This window comes from Petaurus breviceps, unplaced genomic scaffold, assembly GCF_028583685.1.
Source record: "Petaurus breviceps papuanus isolate PSGF00001 unplaced genomic scaffold, PetGlider_PUasm1.0 178, whole genome shotgun sequence".
Lineage (NCBI taxonomy): Eukaryota > Metazoa > Chordata > Mammalia > Diprotodontia > Petauridae > Petaurus > Petaurus breviceps.
Window position 1 is genome coordinate 25,601,235 of NW_027185777.1, and position 20,700 is coordinate 25,621,934.

General features: G+C 34.5%; 1 protein-coding gene across 18 annotated transcripts in view; it reads right to left on the minus strand.

Moving 5' to 3' along the window:
- Positions 1–20,700, minus strand: part of PARD3 (par-3 family cell polarity regulator) — a 739,747-nt gene that overhangs the window by 173,146 nt on the left and 545,901 nt on the right. For 12 of the 18 annotated variants that reach the window (XM_069086491.1, XM_069086485.1, XM_069086482.1 and 9 more), the window contains 2 exons: positions 16,511–16,621; positions 6,028–6,285 (listed from right to left, as the gene is read on the minus strand). In XM_069086491.1, the coding sequence (XP_068942592.1) occupies positions 6,028–6,285; positions 16,511–16,621 (369 nt within the window). The remainder of the gene's footprint in view (positions 1–6,027; positions 6,286–16,510; positions 16,622–20,700) is intronic. The other 6 variants (XM_069086492.1, XM_069086490.1, XM_069086489.1 and 3 more) reach the window with 1 other exon arrangement.

Below are 20,700 nucleotides of genomic sequence, written 5' to 3' on the forward strand. Positions count from 1 at the left end.
CCTAAAATGCCTTTGAGATTCTCACTGACAGGGCTGTTTGGGCTACTTCAACCTTAATTTCATAGTAGCATCTCTAAATACGCCAGAGCAACCAAAGGAAGGGAAATGAATTTGTTTTACCTGAAAAAAAGTCTAACAGTTAGAGAACTTATTATTGCAGATATGGTTTTACTTTATTCTATATATCCAGCTCTAATATCTCTCCTGAACTTCATCTTTGCTTTACCTACTCTCTGTTAAATATCTCTATCTGAATTTCACATAGGTTTCTCAAACTCAACATATCTGAGGTGAAACTCATATTTCTCCTCATACCCATTCTTATTTCTGTTGAGACCATCACTGTTCTCTAGACATTCAGGTTAGCAACCTTTAAGACATCCTTTACTTTTCCCTCTTGGTCATGTTGTGGTAGGTTCCTTCCTCCCTCAATCACCCACCCCAATAAATTGCCACATTTTGTTAATTCTACCCCAACAATATTCTTTGCACCTGTGCCCTTCTCTTTACTCAGGCTTTACTTGGTTTAGGCCTTAATCACCTCTTACTTGGACTATTGCAATAACATCTTAATCATTATCCAGTGTCTTCCCTCTCTAGGATCCATTCTCTACTCAGCTTTTAAATTGATATTTATAAAACAAAAATCTGATCATCTCACTTTCCTAATAAAAAAATCTGCATTGGCTAACTATGGTCTCAAAGATAAAATACATATTTCTCATCTGGGCATCTGAAGTCCTCCAAAATACAACTCTCATTTAGCTTTTCAGTCTCATTTCACTTCATATTACTCTACCATCTTCTTGATGAACTCCCTATGGAGTCAACCTGGCCTTCTTGACATTCTCTGTACATGGCATCTAATCTTCCACCTTCATGCCTTGCATAGATGATCCTCCATATCTGGGATACATACCTTACTTGCCCCTTTCTCATAGGATTCCAACCTAGCTTGAAAAGTATAGTTCAGCTTTTATATACCAGGTCTTTCCCTTATGTCCCTACTTATTTATATTCTTTTACTCTTGAAATTATTTTGTGCAGACTTTGTATTTATAACTGCAAATATGCTATATCCTCTCTCTCCAAGTATAATGTAAACTTCGTGAGGACAGTCAGATTTTTTTGGTTTCTTTACACTTTTTATCCCTAGGAACATGCCTTGTATGGAGTCCATTTTTAAGAAATCTTAGATTATTACAGAGTTGAATTAATTTGAAATACTTAAATTCTGATAGAGATGCCAAAGACTCATGATATTACAATTCCTATAATTATAAATTCTTGGATATCCTTTCTTATGTCTACAACGGAACCTGAAGTCTGGGCTCCCAAGAGCTGGGCCAAAGTAGTAAGAGTTCTAGCAGGTTCCGCACCAAGTTGGAAAGATCTTAAATATTGGCTGACAATGGGATCTGTCTTTATCATCTGAAGATCATCCTAACAGGTCTAGAAAGGTTCACCCAGGAAATTGGTTTTAGCAACCCATGAAGAAATCATACTCATGGCTGGGTTGAAATCTACGAAGGTAAAGGGAGTACCCACATTGGTAAAAGTACAAATCTTTTAAAGTATTCAGTACTTTCAGTGAAATAACAAGGGCTCCTTTTAGCATATGCACATGTACCTACACAAGCAAACACAACACTCCAGTTTGAAAAGATTATTAAACATGTACTATATGCTAGGCACTATTCCAGATACTAGGAATGCAAATACAATGAATGAAATGTTTCTTAGTCACGATGAGATTAACAGGAATTGAAATAAAATGTCTTATCGTTGTAAAGAATATCTTTTTTTTTTTTTACCTCCACAGGACAAAATCATTCCTTATTTAGGACTTCTTTATTTTATTTTATCTTTAGGACTTCTTAAAATTATATTTCTATATTACTTTACTGTGAGTCTCACTATGATCAAATTTTAATTTCTTACTTCTCAAGTAAAGCAGAAATAAATATTGCTAAATAAAAAAAACAATGTCTAACTAAAGTGGCATTGTGTTTTGGTTAAGAACAGCACATATACAATTTGGTTATAAGATACTGCATTTCAAAGATAGTGCATGCCTCATAATATCTCTACCTAAGACAAAATTAGTTTTGTTTTGCCCCCCCAGAAAATCAACTTTTGACACAACTAGATTCCAATTTTAATGGGAAAAAGAGTCAGTTCGCAGAGGTCTCTCCTTTTAAAATCAGCATTTCCCTCTTTAGTGGTAAAATGCATGCAAAAAGCATATGATTATGGTATTTATGTTTCCATTAAGGTGTCCTCAGCAAGTTGGAGGAGTCTAGCCTACTATTTCTCTGCTATTTAGATTTACAGCAGCGCAGTACCCATTTCAATTCAATTATATTTGAGGACAGCGCACTATTGGTGGCAAATGATTGCATTGTGACAGTCAGCAAATATCCATTAGAGCCACTTTTCAATGGGGTTTTTTAGCTATAGATTCCATTCCTTGGTTACACAAATATGAATTTTTCCAATCTCCTCATGTAAATTTAAAATGATCAATTAGCATCCAAAGCATACTATACTTCCTAATGTACCTAAAATCTTAACCTTCCAGAAAAAAGATCCTCTATGTTTCTAAGCAGACTGGCATATGTATGAGGAACTTCAGGGCCAGCATCCTCACCTTTTCAACAAAAGAATTATTTAAACAGAATTATTAGTTGAATAAATATTACCTTGGTGACTGCCAAAAGACATAACTTGGGCTAAAATGAAAACTATAATGATAGATTTCATAGCTGGACTGTCAACCAACCTCCTCTAAACAACTGTATCTTTTTGCTGTAATTTCGGTGGGGATGGGAAGATTAAGATGGGAAACATTCTCTTTCCCTCTCCTCTTCACTGAAGATAATCACTTGATGTGACCAGAATGATCAGAATTTGACAGTGTTTGAAAAATCTGGCCTCATTATGCTCCTGTGGTATCAAGACCGGATCTTCAAGGACTTTAGGCAAGTACAAAATGAAGAACTTCAAATTATTAAAGTACAGTTTTGATTTGATTGATGGATCCTATTTTGGGGGCTGCCTTCCCTCCCCTTCTCTCCAGTTATTTCACCATCCTCATCACTGACTTTTCTTTTAACCCAACTGCTGTTCTGCCCCATGTTTATACCATAGAAGCAATTTTGAATCTCTCATGATGAATCTGAATAATGACAAGGCCTAATTTCTTTTGAGAACCAGCTCATAGAACTGATATGATTGTATGGAGAATATTTATAGACCAATCTTCCTTGATTGAAGTGGTAGAGAGGAATTGAAGCCTCAAATTTCTATATGCAACTCGAGAATCAGAGAGAAAAACTTTATTCAGTTCCATTTGATTTCCCTCTCTGGCCTGACATCTGTATAGCTACTCTGTGTTACTCTGAGATTGAAGCTACATTTGCAAAATAAGTGCATTATATTATGAGGTGAGGTAGAGCCCTAGGGGTTAAGAAGAATGAAGAAAGATGACAGACTTTTGATTGACAAGCTTCTTAGTTATATGAAGATTTAATCTAGAAAGAGTTAGACTAGCCAAGTTATCGAAAGTAAGAGCTTACATTTATTTACTTCTTCCAGGTTTACCAAAGTAGTGTGGTGTACAAGTATCCTTCTCCCCACTTTACAGAGAAGGAAACCAAGGATAAGTAACTGAATGAAGCTAAGTGACTGCCTAAGAGTCATGTAGGCAGTTCCAGAGTCAGTTCTTGAACTAAGTGTTCAAAAGTAAGGTGTTATGCCCCCACAACCAGTGAGTGTTCTTTCCATTATGTATATTACTTTTTAGGTGGAAAAAAAAAAAACCAAGCATGAAATGCTAGAGTTGTTTAGGGAAGAGAATCCAGGGGGAAAAGTCTGGCAGTGATGACTTTCATCATCCCATAAAGTCTTCATAGCCAGAGAAATACACTGCTTTATCATTTCTATGGAAACCAATGAGATGAGTCGGCATTCACCAGCTGACAGGGATCCTGGCAGACAGGGTCGAGGCAGGCTTAAACTTGCAAGCAATCAAGCAGCCTTGAATGGGACAAACTTCATTTAAAGTTCTGGTCTTGCTCAATTTCTCCCCTCAATCATTGTATCCTGACACGAAGCTGGTTTCTCCCATAACCACTACCATAGCTGCTCTGGAATAGTCTGTAAACCCTTTGGTATTGATTCTCTTTCTACCTCTGGCTTTTCCCATGGAATCAGCCATGCCATCCTGTTCACCATGCAGTGAGTGGCTCCCCCAGAAAAATGCAAGTTCCTTTATGATAGATACTTTTTTTTTTCATTTTTGCCTTACAAAGGTAAAGCACTTTGCACTGAGACTGATGCACAGTTAAATACTTAATAAATGTTGAACTAAAATGAACTAAATTCTCCTGTACTGGAACTTTCCATTATCAACAGCCTCTTTCTGTTAAGAGAAGAGGGGATCAAAGTCAATGATCATCCCAAATGGGTTCATATGTGCTAACACAAGGCTATTTCCCAGCATCCTTGCTTACTCTTATGATTGAGTATGAATGAGCTGAAAATAAAACTTCTTATATAATCCATGTGAACTTGGTTGCTAAAAACCTAAAACACTGGTCATTTCCTAGTTTCCTCTAAAACTTTACTCAAAGAATGCCAATCCTTATTTCTTTCAAGGAAACATTTGACCTAATATTTGTAGAATTGAAATGTTATCTTTAGTTTTATGTTGCTGTTCCCACAAACAAGTCTATAACAAACCAGATTGTTTGCTTTTTAAATTTTCCTTGAAAACTACTTTCCTCACATCAACACATCTGCCCTACTTAATACAGCAAAGAGAGCCAGCTGAGTGATTATACCAAAGGAAACTTACCGCATAAGAAGTCTTCAACCTTTAATGGTATTTTCTTGATACAATTAAGGACTATGTGTTTAAGTATATTAAAGAGACAAACCAGAGGAGAAAAATGAAAGTCAAAATAGAGAATTAAACTGAGATTCTTCTGTCAGTTTGAGGGTTGTTGTTTTTTTTTTCTTTTGAGAGTCGTTGCGAAAAAACTATGTTTTAAAATGCTTCTTTCTGGGTTTGCCAGAGGGTTAGCTGCAGCAGTTTCCAAACCTTAATTAAAAATAGCTGGAAGCAGCTGACTAAAGCACAGGTGATGTGTGCAACATGTAGTGATTAAATTCAACTCTGGTAAGGTAGAGCAGGGAATTTTGATGTTAGTTTTGAGTGCAACAAGCAAATTTAAAGTTCAAAGACCAGCTGACATGTAAAGTTACCATTATAATAAATAAGAGATAGCTTCAGTAAATTGTCCATAACAATGGCAATCATCAGTTAGGCAATAAGAAATAAAGACTCCTTCTCTAGGAGATACCATGCTGGTGAAGGAATGAATATACCAAGGTTAGGCAGTCTATTTTAAAGATGATCTGTTTAAAGCTGGAAAGAAATGTGTAGCCAATGAACTTCATGTTGAAATGGTACGCAAGGCCAACGGTACCCAACATCCATGAGTCTACCATACTGTTTTATCACCTGAAATTTAAAAGTAGATTGTCTTCTACCTTTTTGTTACTAATTCCTATAGGCCAAAATCATGTTACATTAACAAATGTAGTGCCTATTAAGAGCTGAAACAAGTAGTACCATTTTTCCAATTTCTTAACTAATTGCTCCAAACAGAATTCAAAGCTATTCCTTCTTCCTAGCAACAAAATGAAATAACTGATAAGCAGAGTAGCAATTATTATGTTAGGTTTTATTAGAGTGAAAAACTAAAGGTTGAATCACAAGTCCAAAACCATTTTAGGAATAAAATGAAATATGTGTGAATCATTAGAAAAGTCATCAAAACATGTGCTGCTCATTCCATTAAGTCAATTTATATGAAATCACTATTTTTTTTTAACTCTCAGGCTTTTTAAAAGCCATTAATAAAATGCAGGTCTGTTTAGAATTGATGAACAATCAACTCCCTTAACAAAAACAGGAAACTGAAATTTTCAGCCAGATATTGATTGATACCTTGTGCCTACCTGTCTACTGGTGATGGTTTGGAATTTCGCGGCTTCTTTACTTGGGCATATAAAGCGTCCGTGGTTTGTCCTTCTCTGGGGCTCTGGGGCCTGGCACTGAAAGTCATAGCCCCACTGTTCAGAGTGGCCTCATAGGAAGATATTCCAGCATATGATGAGTCACCTTCACCACCGAGAGTCCTATTAAAATCATGGATTTCAGCATAGTCACGCTCTCGAGCTTGTCTTTCTCGAAATTCTCGAGTTTTGGCTTGAATCCTGTAAAATTAAAATAAAGATAGAATAACATAAAACTTCTTTTCCCTCTGATGTACATTTAGACATTTACATTGATGTTCTCTCCCTGCCCCCCAAAATTCTACATAAACCACTTTGGTTCAAGCAGACGGAAGAAAGATTTTTGGAATGAATATTGTTACCTTTAAGTTAGCCTATCGTGATAACATCTACAATAGTTATGGATAACCTGTTATGTTAGACACCTATTTTCTAAGACCCGACTATGTCCACAATGCACATTCTAAGGATAGAAAGATTACTGATGAAGTGAACTATGAAACCATCAGAAACAGTTGTTTTTTTTTTGGGGGGGGGGGTAGGAGCATCTGCTTCACACCATCTATGAGCTTTAAGTAGCTAAGAATTATCTAAACTTGTGTTACAAATGGATATTAAAATACAATTCACAATTGGTTGCTATATACTAACCATGATAAATTAGTTATGAATATCCATTATAATATTTAGCTTAAACATGAGCCTACATCATAAATTCTTTATTAACGGCAAAAGAAATCCTTTGTTGAATGATGCACAAAGTACCTATTTCCTTTTTTATACAATATTTAAAGAATTGGGCAATGCCATAGTTAAGGTCAGAGAAGGTATGTGTCTATTTAAAAAAACACTTTGTATAACACAAAGGGAAATATTTTAGGCTAGTATATGTAGATTAAAAAAGATAATCTAGAGTGGTATTTAACATGCCAGTTTGGTTAAAATTTATCTTCACATAGAAATGTTTTTGAATAATTTGTGTCCCTAATTGACCTCAATTGTAAGAATGTTGTCCATCATTATGAAGAAATTTGGCCATTTGCTTTAGATATGCATATGGTTATGTACATGTCAAAATGAGGAGAGTCAACACTGAGGAAAGGAAGGTCCAGCAACAGGGATCACAAAATCTTGGTTCAAGGTCTGCTTCTAAAACTAAAAGGTATCAGAGGTTTACAGCTTGAAGGGACCCTGAAGGCCAATAAATCCAATCCCATCATTTTACATATTAGGAAACTGAGGTACAGATACATTAAATAACTTGACCAGAATCTCATAGCGAGTCAGTGTCTGAGGTGGGATTTGAACCTAGCACTTCCTTACTCCAAATTCAGTATTTTATCTTCTATGCTATGCTAATTTATGACCCTGGGCAACTCAATTAACTTTGAGAAGCTTTAGATACCTTTCTAAGACAATAAGTTAATGACTTTCCAAGTTGCTACACAGATGAAATCATAGACCTGGGTAAAGACAGACAGATAGATAGTGGGATGAATGGGCAGATAGACACCCACAATGATATGCCTACCATTTAAAAATATAGAAATGAAATTTTATAAGATTTTTGATACTCATTCTCCTTTACAGTGATTTTAATTTAGCTTCCTTTTATTTTTCAAACTTAATGAAAAGCGATTATGTTGCAGAATCATAGAAGCAAGAAAGCAAAATATGCCCAATGAAAAAATAAATGTTCCATCAAAAAAAGACAATTTTTTTTTTTGTTTTCTTCTTTCAGGATTGGAAGGGGTCTTAGTGGCTTAGTATTTTTTGCCAATTGTAGAAGACAAGGACTCTTACTATTATTCCAGATTTTTGTCAAGATTTATTGATTGATCTTGGACTAACCATGAACACCTTCTGCTTATTCTTTTGATTTTCTAATAAGAAAATGGGATTATTACCTTCTACTTTGCTCAGAAGAAAAGACAGAAATGTCTTATATCCTAAAGGAAAGTTAAATTTCATGGATTTCATCATGGGTGAGAGGAAGACCTCAGATTTTTCTATCAACTTAAGAAAAATTTTCTTAAAATTTTAAATCTGTTTATTCATTTGCAAAATAGAAATTTTGCTACATGTGACTTATAAAACAAGATCCCCATTAAGTACTTTGAGATTCATAAAAGAAAGGTGACTCAAGTAGAGAGGGAGCCTTAATATTTTGTACTATGCTGTCTTTATGACACTGTATTCATCCAGAAAGAATAGCACATAGAGAGGCATGAGTTCAACCTTTCAACTCAATAGGGTGTTAATTTGAAGCCTAATTATGCCCACTTATGTGACAACCCACTTAACTATAGCACTGCTGATCATTAGCAAAGAAATATCTAACCAACCATAATAGCTGGAGTGATTGAGCATTTGTACCAGTCCCTGACAACATCTCAGTCCTTTGGAAGGGCACTTTGGTAAGGAGTCTGAATGAAAATTCTGAATTTGAAAGAATGAAGGAGTGTCTGTGTTGCTGATTTTTTAGGCTACAATCAGTGCTTGCTACTATAAGAGAAGGTGTTGGTTTAAAAATGAGTGCACACAGCCTGCACATAAGACATGATGTCTATAACATTCAGTTTATTAAAAAAGAAAATTATTTGAGTGTACCTATGTAAACTGCTAGGAAAGAATTATCCCCAAAGGAAGCATGGGCCTAAATAGTCCTCCCCAATTTCTGCTATATTTAATTTCCATTTTATTACTGATGGGATCCCAGATTTCAAGTCACTTCAGTCCCTAATTAAAGAAAGACAATACCCACTGGAATAAATATATATTATATAACTTGAATCAATTCCTTGAAGAAATTGTTCAGTGACAGGGGTAGATTATAAGGTAATACTCACAAAGCCCATATCTTTAATCTCTTTTACCAACATCTGGCCATTATTACTAAAAGCGACTACACATAAGACCCAATAAACATAACAGCCACCTCTATTGTGCCTCTTAAAAACCATTGGTTTCCCCTCTAAGCACCACTAATATAAGAAATTACATTTTTAACTGCTTATCTCATAGCCACCAATGTGTTTTATGCCAAAAGTTATGAAAGCTGTCAGTGCTTTTCCCCCCTGTGGCCCACAGTTATAATGAAAACATCAGAACCTTAAAAGTATAGCATAAATGAAGTCACAAAGATAGCATTCTTATTGCAAAAGGCCAAAGAATGTGGTTACTAAGCTCAGCTAATGTCTCCTTTAAAGTCCATTTTAGAAATTCGTGTTAATGAAGTTTCGTGATCAAACAGCAGTAGCAGGAGTGGGGTTGCAAAAACAAGGAAGGTGTTTTGTGGCATTATTTAATTTTAGTATCAATTCTTAGGTAAAAAAGAATGAAAGTGCTGAGAAAATAGCCTTTGTTATTTTCTGTTATACATGAATATGTCTATTATAAATAGTGGAAAGAGCAATATGACTAACAGTTTCTGTTTGCATAATATACATTTTAATTCTTCATAGGGAAGCAAATATTTGACCTGAGGGAGAAAAATTGTGGGGTTTTCTAATAAAAATACTATGGTCTCTAATGGGAACTCTTTAAAGATATTAAGAGAATATCCCACTGTCCAACCCATACTCCAGCTGATACTTTAATGGCTCCAGATGGTCAGAATTGCAAGATGACACCTTCTCTATTCTTTTATTGTGACCCCCTCCCCATCCCCGAGTCACAAAATATCTTTACAATACTGGAGTCCCTCATCTTTCTTAACAGTAAGGGAGCTGCTAAGAATTATATATACCCCCATTTTCCTTAGGTCAAATCCCCCCATTAAATTTAGCTAAATGATCATTTCCTTTTAGAAAAGAAGCCTGCTTTAAATAATTTCCATCAGTTACACCAAGCAAACTTTATCATCTGCATTATGTACCACTTCCTTAGTTTTCAAATATGTTGAATTTGGAAGTGACAAAATTTGGAACATTTTATCTATTTTTTTAGTTATTAAAGAATTTATCATTTGAGCTTAATTGCCAGGAAATAAATATTCACACATTTCCTTTTTTTTTTTTAAACCAAGTATTTGTCCTTTCCATTATGATAATGAAATTGCCTTGAACCTGCATGGAAAATAATACACAAAATAATGTAATATACTAAATAAAGCAATAAGGTTAATTTCTTTCCTGCTGTCACTAAATTCATGCTAACAGTCTCTCTTCAGCTTGACATCAATTAATGATTTTAATTCCAGACTCTTGTCACAGTGTTCACCACCCTTTCCTCTAATTAAAATGGATGATGCATGATGAAGAGAAAACACAAGACTTCTGTTCTTGTAACATTTCTATTCATTAGGATTTTTGCTTTTACAACAAATGGCTCTTAGCTCTAAAGCCACAAGAAAAAGATGAAAAGAAGTTTATTATGACTATGAGGTATGGGCCCTCAAACCCTTAGGAAGGGTATGAAATGTGAAATTCTTAACTACAGAGGGATCTAACTCCACAGAGATGAAAAAAAGAAGGGTATTTTAATTACCGAGTGATGTACCAAGTACCCATCCAAAGCTGTGAAACAGCATCACACAGTAGTAAAGATACTTGGTGGCAAAGCCTTAAGACAATGGAACTTGATTGTGGTGATTTTTTAAATGTATATTTGCTGAACATTAATGTATTAGGAAAAATGTCCCAAGGATGTTCTATATTGAGCAACTATATACATGGAGTAGGATGACATGAGTCTATTAAGCTAATAAGACAAAAATAATTCAATGTTTTTTTTTTCAGATTGTGGAATGCCAGATACTTTAAAAAGTATCTAGGCTTCTTCATTAACAAATATTTTGGGAAAAAAATTTTTTTTAAGGTGCATTATCAGTCAGCAGTTTAGCTTTGACAGTGAAAATCATGGATTCTCACATATCTGCAATTTCTTAGTCTATCAACCTCTAATTCCTCTATTTATAAAATAGTATTTCAGAAAATCACTGAGCATTGCTGAAATTTGTAGTGGAGTGAGGCTTACCATTAGTCAATTAGAAGGAATGGTCTTATTTACTAACAACTTTTCATCAATTTATTGACTACTCCATACATCCTGTCCTTGTGGAATACATATACAAATATCAGACAACAGAAAGGCTGGATTTCAACTAATAATCCCTTCGGCTTTCCCTCCTAAGCAAACCAAAGCTGCTATCACGGAATATGAACTGTCACTTAGATTCCTGTGTAGAATTCCTAAAAAAAAAAATGCAAATCTTTTCATATTCGAGATCTAAACTGAATTTCTTATGCTGATGATACATTCAAATATTTTAATGAGACTATTCAATATCATGGACACAGTAGGAAAAGTTGACAGGAAGTGAAATCTACTCATCAAATAAATATCCCCTGAAACATTTTTCCAATCTAGACCATTTGCTCTTTATCAAATTTTATAAACAACTGAGAGCTAGAAGGGACTTCAGAGATCCATGTAAATGCTCCTGGACATGATTGCATCTAAAATATGAAAATCCAATTGAAATCAGGAGGTGGAAATTATAGCTATGCCAAAATAGTACCAATGTCATAGACAGAAAATCTAGGCATTATAGGTAAGAGGAAGCTAAATTTTGGAATTTCTATTGTAAAAGAGACAATGTATTCAATTATATTATAAGTCTTCTCAAGCTTTTCAAGGTTTACAAGGCAATCTAGACTTTCGTTAGAGAAAAGTCACGTTGGATCGGGAGCTTATTAATAACAGTTATAACCTGGCATTTACATAATGTGTCAGGGTTTGCAAAGCACTTTATATACATTAATTATTTCTGATACAACAATCCTATGAGTCATACGCTTTTATCCCCATCCTACAGAGAGGAGAGGTTAAGAGACTTGTGCTAACATCACACAGCTTGTGAGTTGAGCCTAGTTCTTCCTGATTCTAAGTCTAACCATTGTTCCCCTATGCCAAATCACTAGGTTTAATTCCTCAGAACTGTCAATGGCAGGCAGTCTATTACACTGTTGGTGGAAGTCTTGGCAATTTTTTTGAAGCACACACACAAGAACATTATAAAAATGATCATATCTTATGACCCAGTGATCCCTTTATGAGAACTATGCCCTAAGGAGGTTATTAAAAAGAATAAAGACCTATCAGGCAAAAAAAATTGTCATTGTTGATTTATTCATAATAGCAAAAACAAAACAAGAAAACTCAAAACAACCTATCTTTAGCATCTGGGCATTGGCTGAATGTGATGTGGGCTCTCAATATGATAGGGTATGATTGTACCATTAAAATGACAAATAAGAGAAATAGAAAAGTGACCACAGCAGAATTAGAAACACACCTTGAAAATAGGAGAAACAATAAAAGCAAAATTCTATTAGTGCCCAGATGGAAAAGGGATTTGCAGAAGCCAGAGCAAATGAGCTCTTGAACTTTGTCATTCTGTCTCTGTCTCTTTTCTTCTCTCTATCTCATTCTATTCCCTTTAAAAATATGTATATATCTTCATATTATATATAAATAGAGGTATACATGTAAACACAGAGCAAGGAGCAGAAAGGTGAAAATTCAAGATAAATATATATTATTCAGGGTTTTTTTTTTGTAAATTTTTAACTTGAATACTCAAATGATCTGAAATCTCATTAACTCTGGAGTTCCCACCTTTGCTGTAGATTACAACTCATCCTGTGTGGTTCTTGTTTGTGTCCTCCCCAAACTTTGTCCCCAATGTGCTGGAAACTTCCACCAAAGCTCTACTCTCCTGCCTCATTATGTCATGAAAGTGACTGTTCTTTGACATTATGGCAGCGGAGCAAAAGCTTTGGCAGGTTCTACCATTCAAGAAAGTTTGGTTCTGAGGGCAAACTGAGAGTTTTATGAAGACCAGTTCTACTAATCATGCAGAGGAACAAACCAGTAGGCTGGCCACCAAAATTTCAGGGACCATCATAACCCACAAAATAGGAGAAGGTAAAAAAATGTAAACTCTGCAAAAATAATTGACAAAATCATAGAAAAAAGCAATGATGAATCAAGAAATAGGAGACAGTTCACTGGTAATAAGTATTAAACAAGAATAGCTCATGTCCTGGAAAATGACAGTCTTTATTTTTAGCTCTTCTACCAAACAACTTAGTTTTCCTTGGTTATTCATGAAGAAAGAGTATTAGATTCCATCTCAGATGCAGCAATATTAATTCAAGTCAACATCGTAGCAGAGAGATAAGTACATTTAAGCTGAGGTTTAAAATATTAAAGAAATTAAAACACAATAAATACTAATAATATTATTACCTGATTCAATAAGTGATAAAGTCTAATCCATTATTTGGATGATCTATCTTAACAAAATCTATGAAAGTTTAGAAAAATATTCTTATAAAATATTATTTAAATACAAAGTCAAAGCATAATAATTCTTAAATTATGGGCATAATTGATTTTTTAATGGACTACTCATTTGTTCTCTGTCCCCTCCCCCCCTCAGGATTTTGATTCTAAGCTTTTTATACATAGATTCATTATGACCAGTTGAGTTCCCAGAAGTATTGCATCATTAGAGGTGCAAGCTAGAAATTTCAAACCAAAGAAAGATGAAATGAACCATGTTGCAGAACAATAAATATTACAGCTAGAACCATGAGGTAGAAATCATAGTTGGATGGAAATATTTTACTCTGTTCTCTGAAATTATTTTAAAAATTTTTATTAAAATGCTGTAACAATACTAAAGCACAGACCTTATGAAAAGATATGAAGTAACCTATCAAAATGTTAAAGCATTGTATAATTTGGAAAAAAGTTCTCCTTTGCATATAGCCATCAAGACTGGGGAGTGGACATGACTTCTTTGGACTGCTTCTCCATTGTGATCAGAGTGCATTCTTCCCAAATGATATGCTGATAACTACTAATTTGCATATACCAAGAGAGATACATTCTTATGCATTCACAGTATACATCTTTTTTGTGCTACAAAAAAGATAATTCTCTTCAGGGTAGCAACCTCTAATTTAAGTCAATAAAATCCTTCTGTATATAAACTAACTGAAAATTATGAGGAGGTAGGCATGCATATGGGGAGTCTATTGGGAAAATGAAGGAAACACAAAATGGCTCATGACTAGACAGTTGGAAAAAACCAGTAAAATCAATACAGACTCAGATAATAAATTCAAGCTTGTATATATAACTCATAAGATATTTAAATGTTGCATATTTAATTTTCTCCATCTGTATAGGACTGATTGTCTTTTGCAACTTCAGTATAATGCCAAGGTTATCAGGTTGTTTAACAATACACATTTCTATTCAAATCCTTCTGAAAATTGAGATAAAGAAGTAATGGACTTAAATACACCCTCCTCTCCCCCCCACTCCTGCTGCATATAATCTTACTCCTGGGCTGTTGCAACAGGTTGTTAATTATCTCTTGTCTCTCCCTTCTTGAATCTATCTTCCATACAACTACAACAGTAACATTCCCCAAACTCATATGTCCATGTCACTACTCTTCTTAAGATGTTTCAGCGGCCCCCTATTTATTCTCAGATAAAATACAAACTCTTCTCTCATTGGCATTTAAAAGCTTTCACAATCTTGTTCCCATCTCTGTTACAAACAACCTTAACTATGTTATGTTTCATGAATTCTACATTCTGGATTGTTTCCTTTCTTCCTGTACTCAAGAGGCATTTAGTGATTCCTCTCTCCCCTCATGATTACTGTCCTCTTGCACAGAGTATATATGGGTATGTGTATTTATGCACATGTGTGTGTATTTACACAAACGGGTGTTACATATTTGTTTTCATGTTGTCTCCCATTAGAATGTGAGCTTTGAAATCAGGGACTCTTTTTTTTGGAGTTTCTTCGTATCCCCAGTGCTTAGCATAGTAAGAACTTAATACATGCTTATTAACTAATTGAATTTTGTCATACAGGACATTCCATCTTTCCTCTACATGTTTAGAATGTTTTCTGCCCTATCTCTTGGAATCATCTCCTACATGAAGCTTTTCGGATGCCCAGTTATTACTGCACTTTTTTACCACCTCACCCTCACTTACTTGTTTTGTATTTACTTATCCAGGTACATGTTAGATTGCAAGCTCCTTATGGGGAAAGACTAACTTTTGCCTCATTTTTTTTGTATTCCCAGCATTTAGCACAGTGCCAGGCACATAATAGGTCTTTAATAACTGCTTATTGATTTAGCCAGTTGAATGTAATATGCTTGAAAGTAGGGGCTTTTTTTTTTATTTCCCAGAACCTAGTACATTGCTTGACTAGGACTAAGTATTTAATAAATGCTTACTAAATCTAAATGTTTATGTTATGACTCTCCCTTCATGGTAAAGAATTTCCAATTGTTCTTCCTAAAGTGAGTCATGCAGATACTACATTGATCTTAGGTCTAGTCTTGGCTTTGTTATATGCTACCTACTTCTGATTCAAGCTACTTGCATTTCTCTTTTTAAAATGAGCTGTAGTGGCTCTATCCTATTCTGAGAGGCATTACAAAGAAGAATTAAAAATAAAAATAGAGCAGCCTGAAACTTCTGGAAGAAAGGTGGTATTTAATATTTATGCTATTTAATTTCCCCATGCTTCTTCAAAAAGAAGGTTGAAAACACTCCCACCCACATGGAAATATGCCCAGAACAGAGCTTCTTGTTTCCATATTACTACCATGGGAAAGTTTGGAATCACTGAGAATTTTTGAATGCATCTATTTAGAGATACTTTAGAGAAATAATTTCAATTTTTTTAGTATTATAACATTAAAGATATTTTTAAAAATTATAATATTCCCGGCTACTAATATTAATAGGAAAAACATAATATTCAAGTAATAATAGCAACAGAGCTAAAAAAAAGAGTTTTAAATAAATAAAAAAAAACTAAAGATTTAAAAGGCAGCAAAGATGGAAGGGTGAATAAGAGTGATATGTCATACTTTATAAATTAACATTTTAAAATATAAAGTATTTAAAACTTAAAATGTGAAACATTTTTAAATATAAAATTTAGTAAAAATTCCTAAAAAAAATTAAGTCCTATAAGAAAGTTTGTAATAAACTATACTTTTCAATTACTTAGGTGAAGTTTAAAGTATTTTTGTGGCTTTTAAAATTGTCTAGAATCCACAATCCCTTTAATTGTTCAGATTCACTCATACAACTACCTACTATTATCTTCTCTGTAAAAAATCTTAAAGAGAGACCACCAAACTATCTTTGATTCCTCAGATTAATTCAGCATTTCTATCTTTCTTGACATTATACTGATTCTAGAAGCATCAATATTTGAATTGTCAGGCAGTGGAGGCATATATGAAATTTGTTTGAAAGCAAATCCCGTGTGTATGTGTATGTCTGTGTGTGAGTATGTGTGTGCATGTTTAAAGAAGAAAACAACAAAGAAACCTCCCTCTAAAGAGGTTTAATCAAATGCTTTAATCTACCTCTCCTGTTCTTGCTTCATTCGTATTCTCTCCTCTTCTGAAGTAAGGACTTCCTGTACTTTTATTTTACCCGATTTCTCAATCTTGTCATCTTTTCGATGTTTGCCAAACCTGTTAATAACAAAAAATCTAACTTGTCAATTCAACCAAAATGAGTTTTCTTTCTCCTTTCATAAAGATATATGCACTCATTGTAATATGAGGTACCTCTTAAGGGAGAGGATAGAAGTACTCAAACCTCCTGCAGTGTTATTCAGTACTGATATGTCTCATTCAGATTCTTTCCTTTCATTTTTAATAAAGAATCCTCCAAAGAGAACCATTTTGGAGTATATGACATTCACAGTTTTTGTCATGAGTAAAAAAAAAATCGGGTCATATTTATTAAATATTCAATTAACTTATATGTGTTCTAAACAATTCTGCTACTGGAAGATGAAAATGAAAGTTAAATTGGCATGTTATGGGTCTTTTTTCCTCACTTAGGAGCTACAAAAGATAATCCACACTCATCTATTTAATAATCTCCTCATAAACAACCAGTCTTCTTTATTTCCATAGCCAAGTTTATTGGACACATTCATCATAGTTGAAAAACTGACAAACAAGGCCATGTTTGTAAGGTTTAAAGTACAAAAGACAATTTACATTGCTATAATACCTCGTGCTTATTAAACTGGAAGTTTTAAGGCATTCTCATTGAATGCTCTCTGAAATCTGATGAAAAGAGATCGCCAATTGTGGCAATTTTGACTAGGAAACTCATGTCTAAAGAAAAAAAAACAGAGTTTACCAATGAAGTCAACGATAAGTCACGTGACTCAAAATTGGTTAGCCTGAGCTTTTACCGATGGCTGCCTGAAATGAAACTGCTTAAGAGCAAGCTGAGTTTGTGCATCCCAAAGAACTCTGAAACCCCCTAAATATCTTAGAAATTCCTTTCCTTGATTCTTTTGTTTTCTCTCATTCAAAGCAAAAAACAAAACCAGAATGTTTGCAATATCAACCCTCCAATAATATAGATCTGTAGTCATTTTCAACAGATAATATTACAAAAAAAAAAAAAAACAAAACCAAAAAACCCCAACAGCTCCTGTTTTGAGAATGGTTATTTAATAAAAAGCTTATAATACATGCAATATGGTGAGCATTTTTCTTAGGAGGCATGTTCCTTATGCTTTCTAGGACTTAAAAGTTTGCACTCACCATTGGTCATTTCCAAAAGGAAGAGCAGGACTAGCAGAGTGGGAAGAAAGCATTAGAAAAGGGGGTGGAACCAAGGTAGTTAAAAAACAGAAAATGAAACACTTTAAGAAAGAATAGCTCTGAAGGTGGCATGTAATTCAATCCATATTAACATGAATCTGGTTTTAAATAGTCTATATACCAATGCTGAAGTAGGCTGATTGTTTTTAATCACTACACTAGTGAAGAATTAAATCTTCAAAAGTGCTAAGACCAAATGAATAATAAATTCTATCATTAAAAGAGAAAAGAGAATAGAAAACCCTGCTTTTACACATACACATGCGTTCTCAGATTAGGACCTGACCTACTTTATACAGAAAATTGAAGCTATCTTCTATTCTCTTCTTCATTCCACAATTTGACTTCAGCCTTCACTATTTCCATCTTTACTCCTGTTTCTGATGAGGAAGTTGTTGTATAGTCATTTCTCAGTTGTGTTTGACTCTTCATGACCCCATCTGGGGTTTTCTTGGCAACGATTCTGGAGTGTTTTGCCATTTCCTTTTCCAGCTCATTTTACAGATGAGAGAACTAAGGCAAACAGAGTTTAGTGACTTGCCCAGGGTCACACAGCTAGTAAGTGTCTGAGGTTGGATTTGCATTCATGAAGATAAGTCTCCCTGATTTCCAAGCCCATTCCTCTATCCACTGCACCACCTAGCTGCCCTGATGAAGAGGTAGGCTTATGCTTTATCAAGGTCAACTTCTTCACATGCACCTTTGATTCCATCCCCTCCATTTCATTTTGTCTCTAGTAAATTACATGCCTTATCTGTCTGTGTTTCTCTATCTTTCTTTCCTCTGATTTTTCTATCTCAATCACTCCCTATAAACTATTTCATAGCATGTGGTTTAAAAACATATCTAAGTCTCCAGAATTGTGGAAAAGCTTTACTACATCCTACTACTTCTACAATTGACCATCTATTATCACACTCCCCTTTCTCAAAATACTGGGGAAAGTCAACCTTTTCCTTTGCCCTCATTCTTTTCTTAAGCCTCTGAAATATGGTTTCTGATCTCATCACTCAATTAAAACTACTTTATTTTATTTTTACTCAATATTTTTCTCATTACATGTAAAACACTTTTTAACAATTTAAAAAATTTTGAGTTCCAAATTTTCTCCCTCCTTCATTCCCCTCCCCTCTCATTAAGAAGGTAAGCAATTTTACATGAGTTATACTTGTGCAGTCACACAATACACACTTCTGTGTTTGTCATGTTGTAAAGGAAAACAGACACACACAAAAAGCGTAAAATAGTACGTTTCGATTTGCATTCAGACTCCCATAAGTTCTTTCTCTGGAGGTGGAAAACATTATAATCCTTTGAAACTACCTTGGATCGTTGTATTACTGAGAATAGTTAAGTCATTCACAGTTGATCATCCTACAATACTGCCTTTTACTCTGTACAATGTTCTTTGACTGGTTCTTCTCATTTCACTTTGCTTCAGTTTACGGAAATCTTTCCAAGTTTTTCCAAAAGCAACTTGTTCACCATTTCTTATAGCAGAGTAGTACTCCATCACAATCATATACCACAACTTGTTTAGCCATGCCCCAGTGATGTACATCCCCTCAATTTCCAATTCTTTGACAGCACCAGACTTGCTATAAATATATTTGTACAAATAAGTCCTTTTCATTTTTGTTGTTTTGTCAGTTTGCGATATAGAGCTAGTAGTGGTGTTGCTGAATTAAATGGTATGTGTGGTTTTATAGTTTTTTGTAGTTCCAAATTCCTCTACAGAATGGTTGAATGAGTTCCCAAGTCTACCATTAGTGTCTCCATTTTCCAGCATCCCCTCCAACATTCATCATTTTGCTTTTCTGTCATATTAGCCAATCTGATAAATGTGGGGTTGTACTTCAGAGTTGTTTTTTTTTATTTGCATTTCTTTAATCAATAGTGATATAGAATATTTTCCCATGTAACAATAGATATTTTTGATTACTTTCTTTGAAAACTGCCTGCTCATATCCTTTGATCATTTACCATTTGGGGAGTGGCTCATATTTTTATATATTTGTCTCAGTTCTCTCTATATTTGAGAAATGAAGTTTTCATCAGAGAAACTTCCTGTAATTTTTTCATAGTTATGATTATTAACCATATTTCCCTTCCCTCACTCTCTCTCCCACTCTCCTTTCACCCTGTCCCTTCTCCCACTGCATTCCTCTTTCTCTTTCCTTAATTTTTTATAATCATCCCATCATATTCGATATATACCATGTCCTCTGTATATGCCTACTCCTAACTGCCCAAATAATGAGAAAGTTCTTAGTAGTTAAAAGTCATCATCCCACATAGGAACATAAACAATTTAACTTTATTGAGTGCCTTATGGTTTCTCTTTCCTGTTAACCTTTTTTACTTTTCTCCTGAGTCTTGTATTTGAAAGTCAAAATTTCCATTCATCTCTGGTCTTTTCATCAGGAATACTTGAAAGTTCTCTATTTTATTGAATGTCTATTTTTTTTCTCCTGGAAGATTATACTGAGTTTTGCTGGGTAGGTGATTCTTGGCTGTAATCCTACCTCCTTTCCTTCTATTCCTTTGGAATATAATTTCCCAAGCCCTCCAAACCTTTAATATAGAAGTTGCTAAATCTTGTATTATCCTGACCGAAAAACAGTAGCACTATGTAATGGGGAGGGAGCTAGATCTGAAGCCAGGAAGAGCTGAATTCAAGTTCCATTTCTGAAATGTACTGCTTAAGACCCTTTGCAAGTCACTTTCTCAGTGCTTTAGGCAACTCTCAGACTATGAGTTGGAGAGAAGGTGCTGGTCTGCATTACTGCTAAGGAAGTCTATCACCTGGGAGCTTCCTGTATCAAAGAAATCATAGGTATAGTCTCCGTCTTTATGTTTTATGTGCAACTATACTGGGTGTCCCCAAAGGCATAAAGCAGTTTTAAGCTTTGTTAGATATAAAA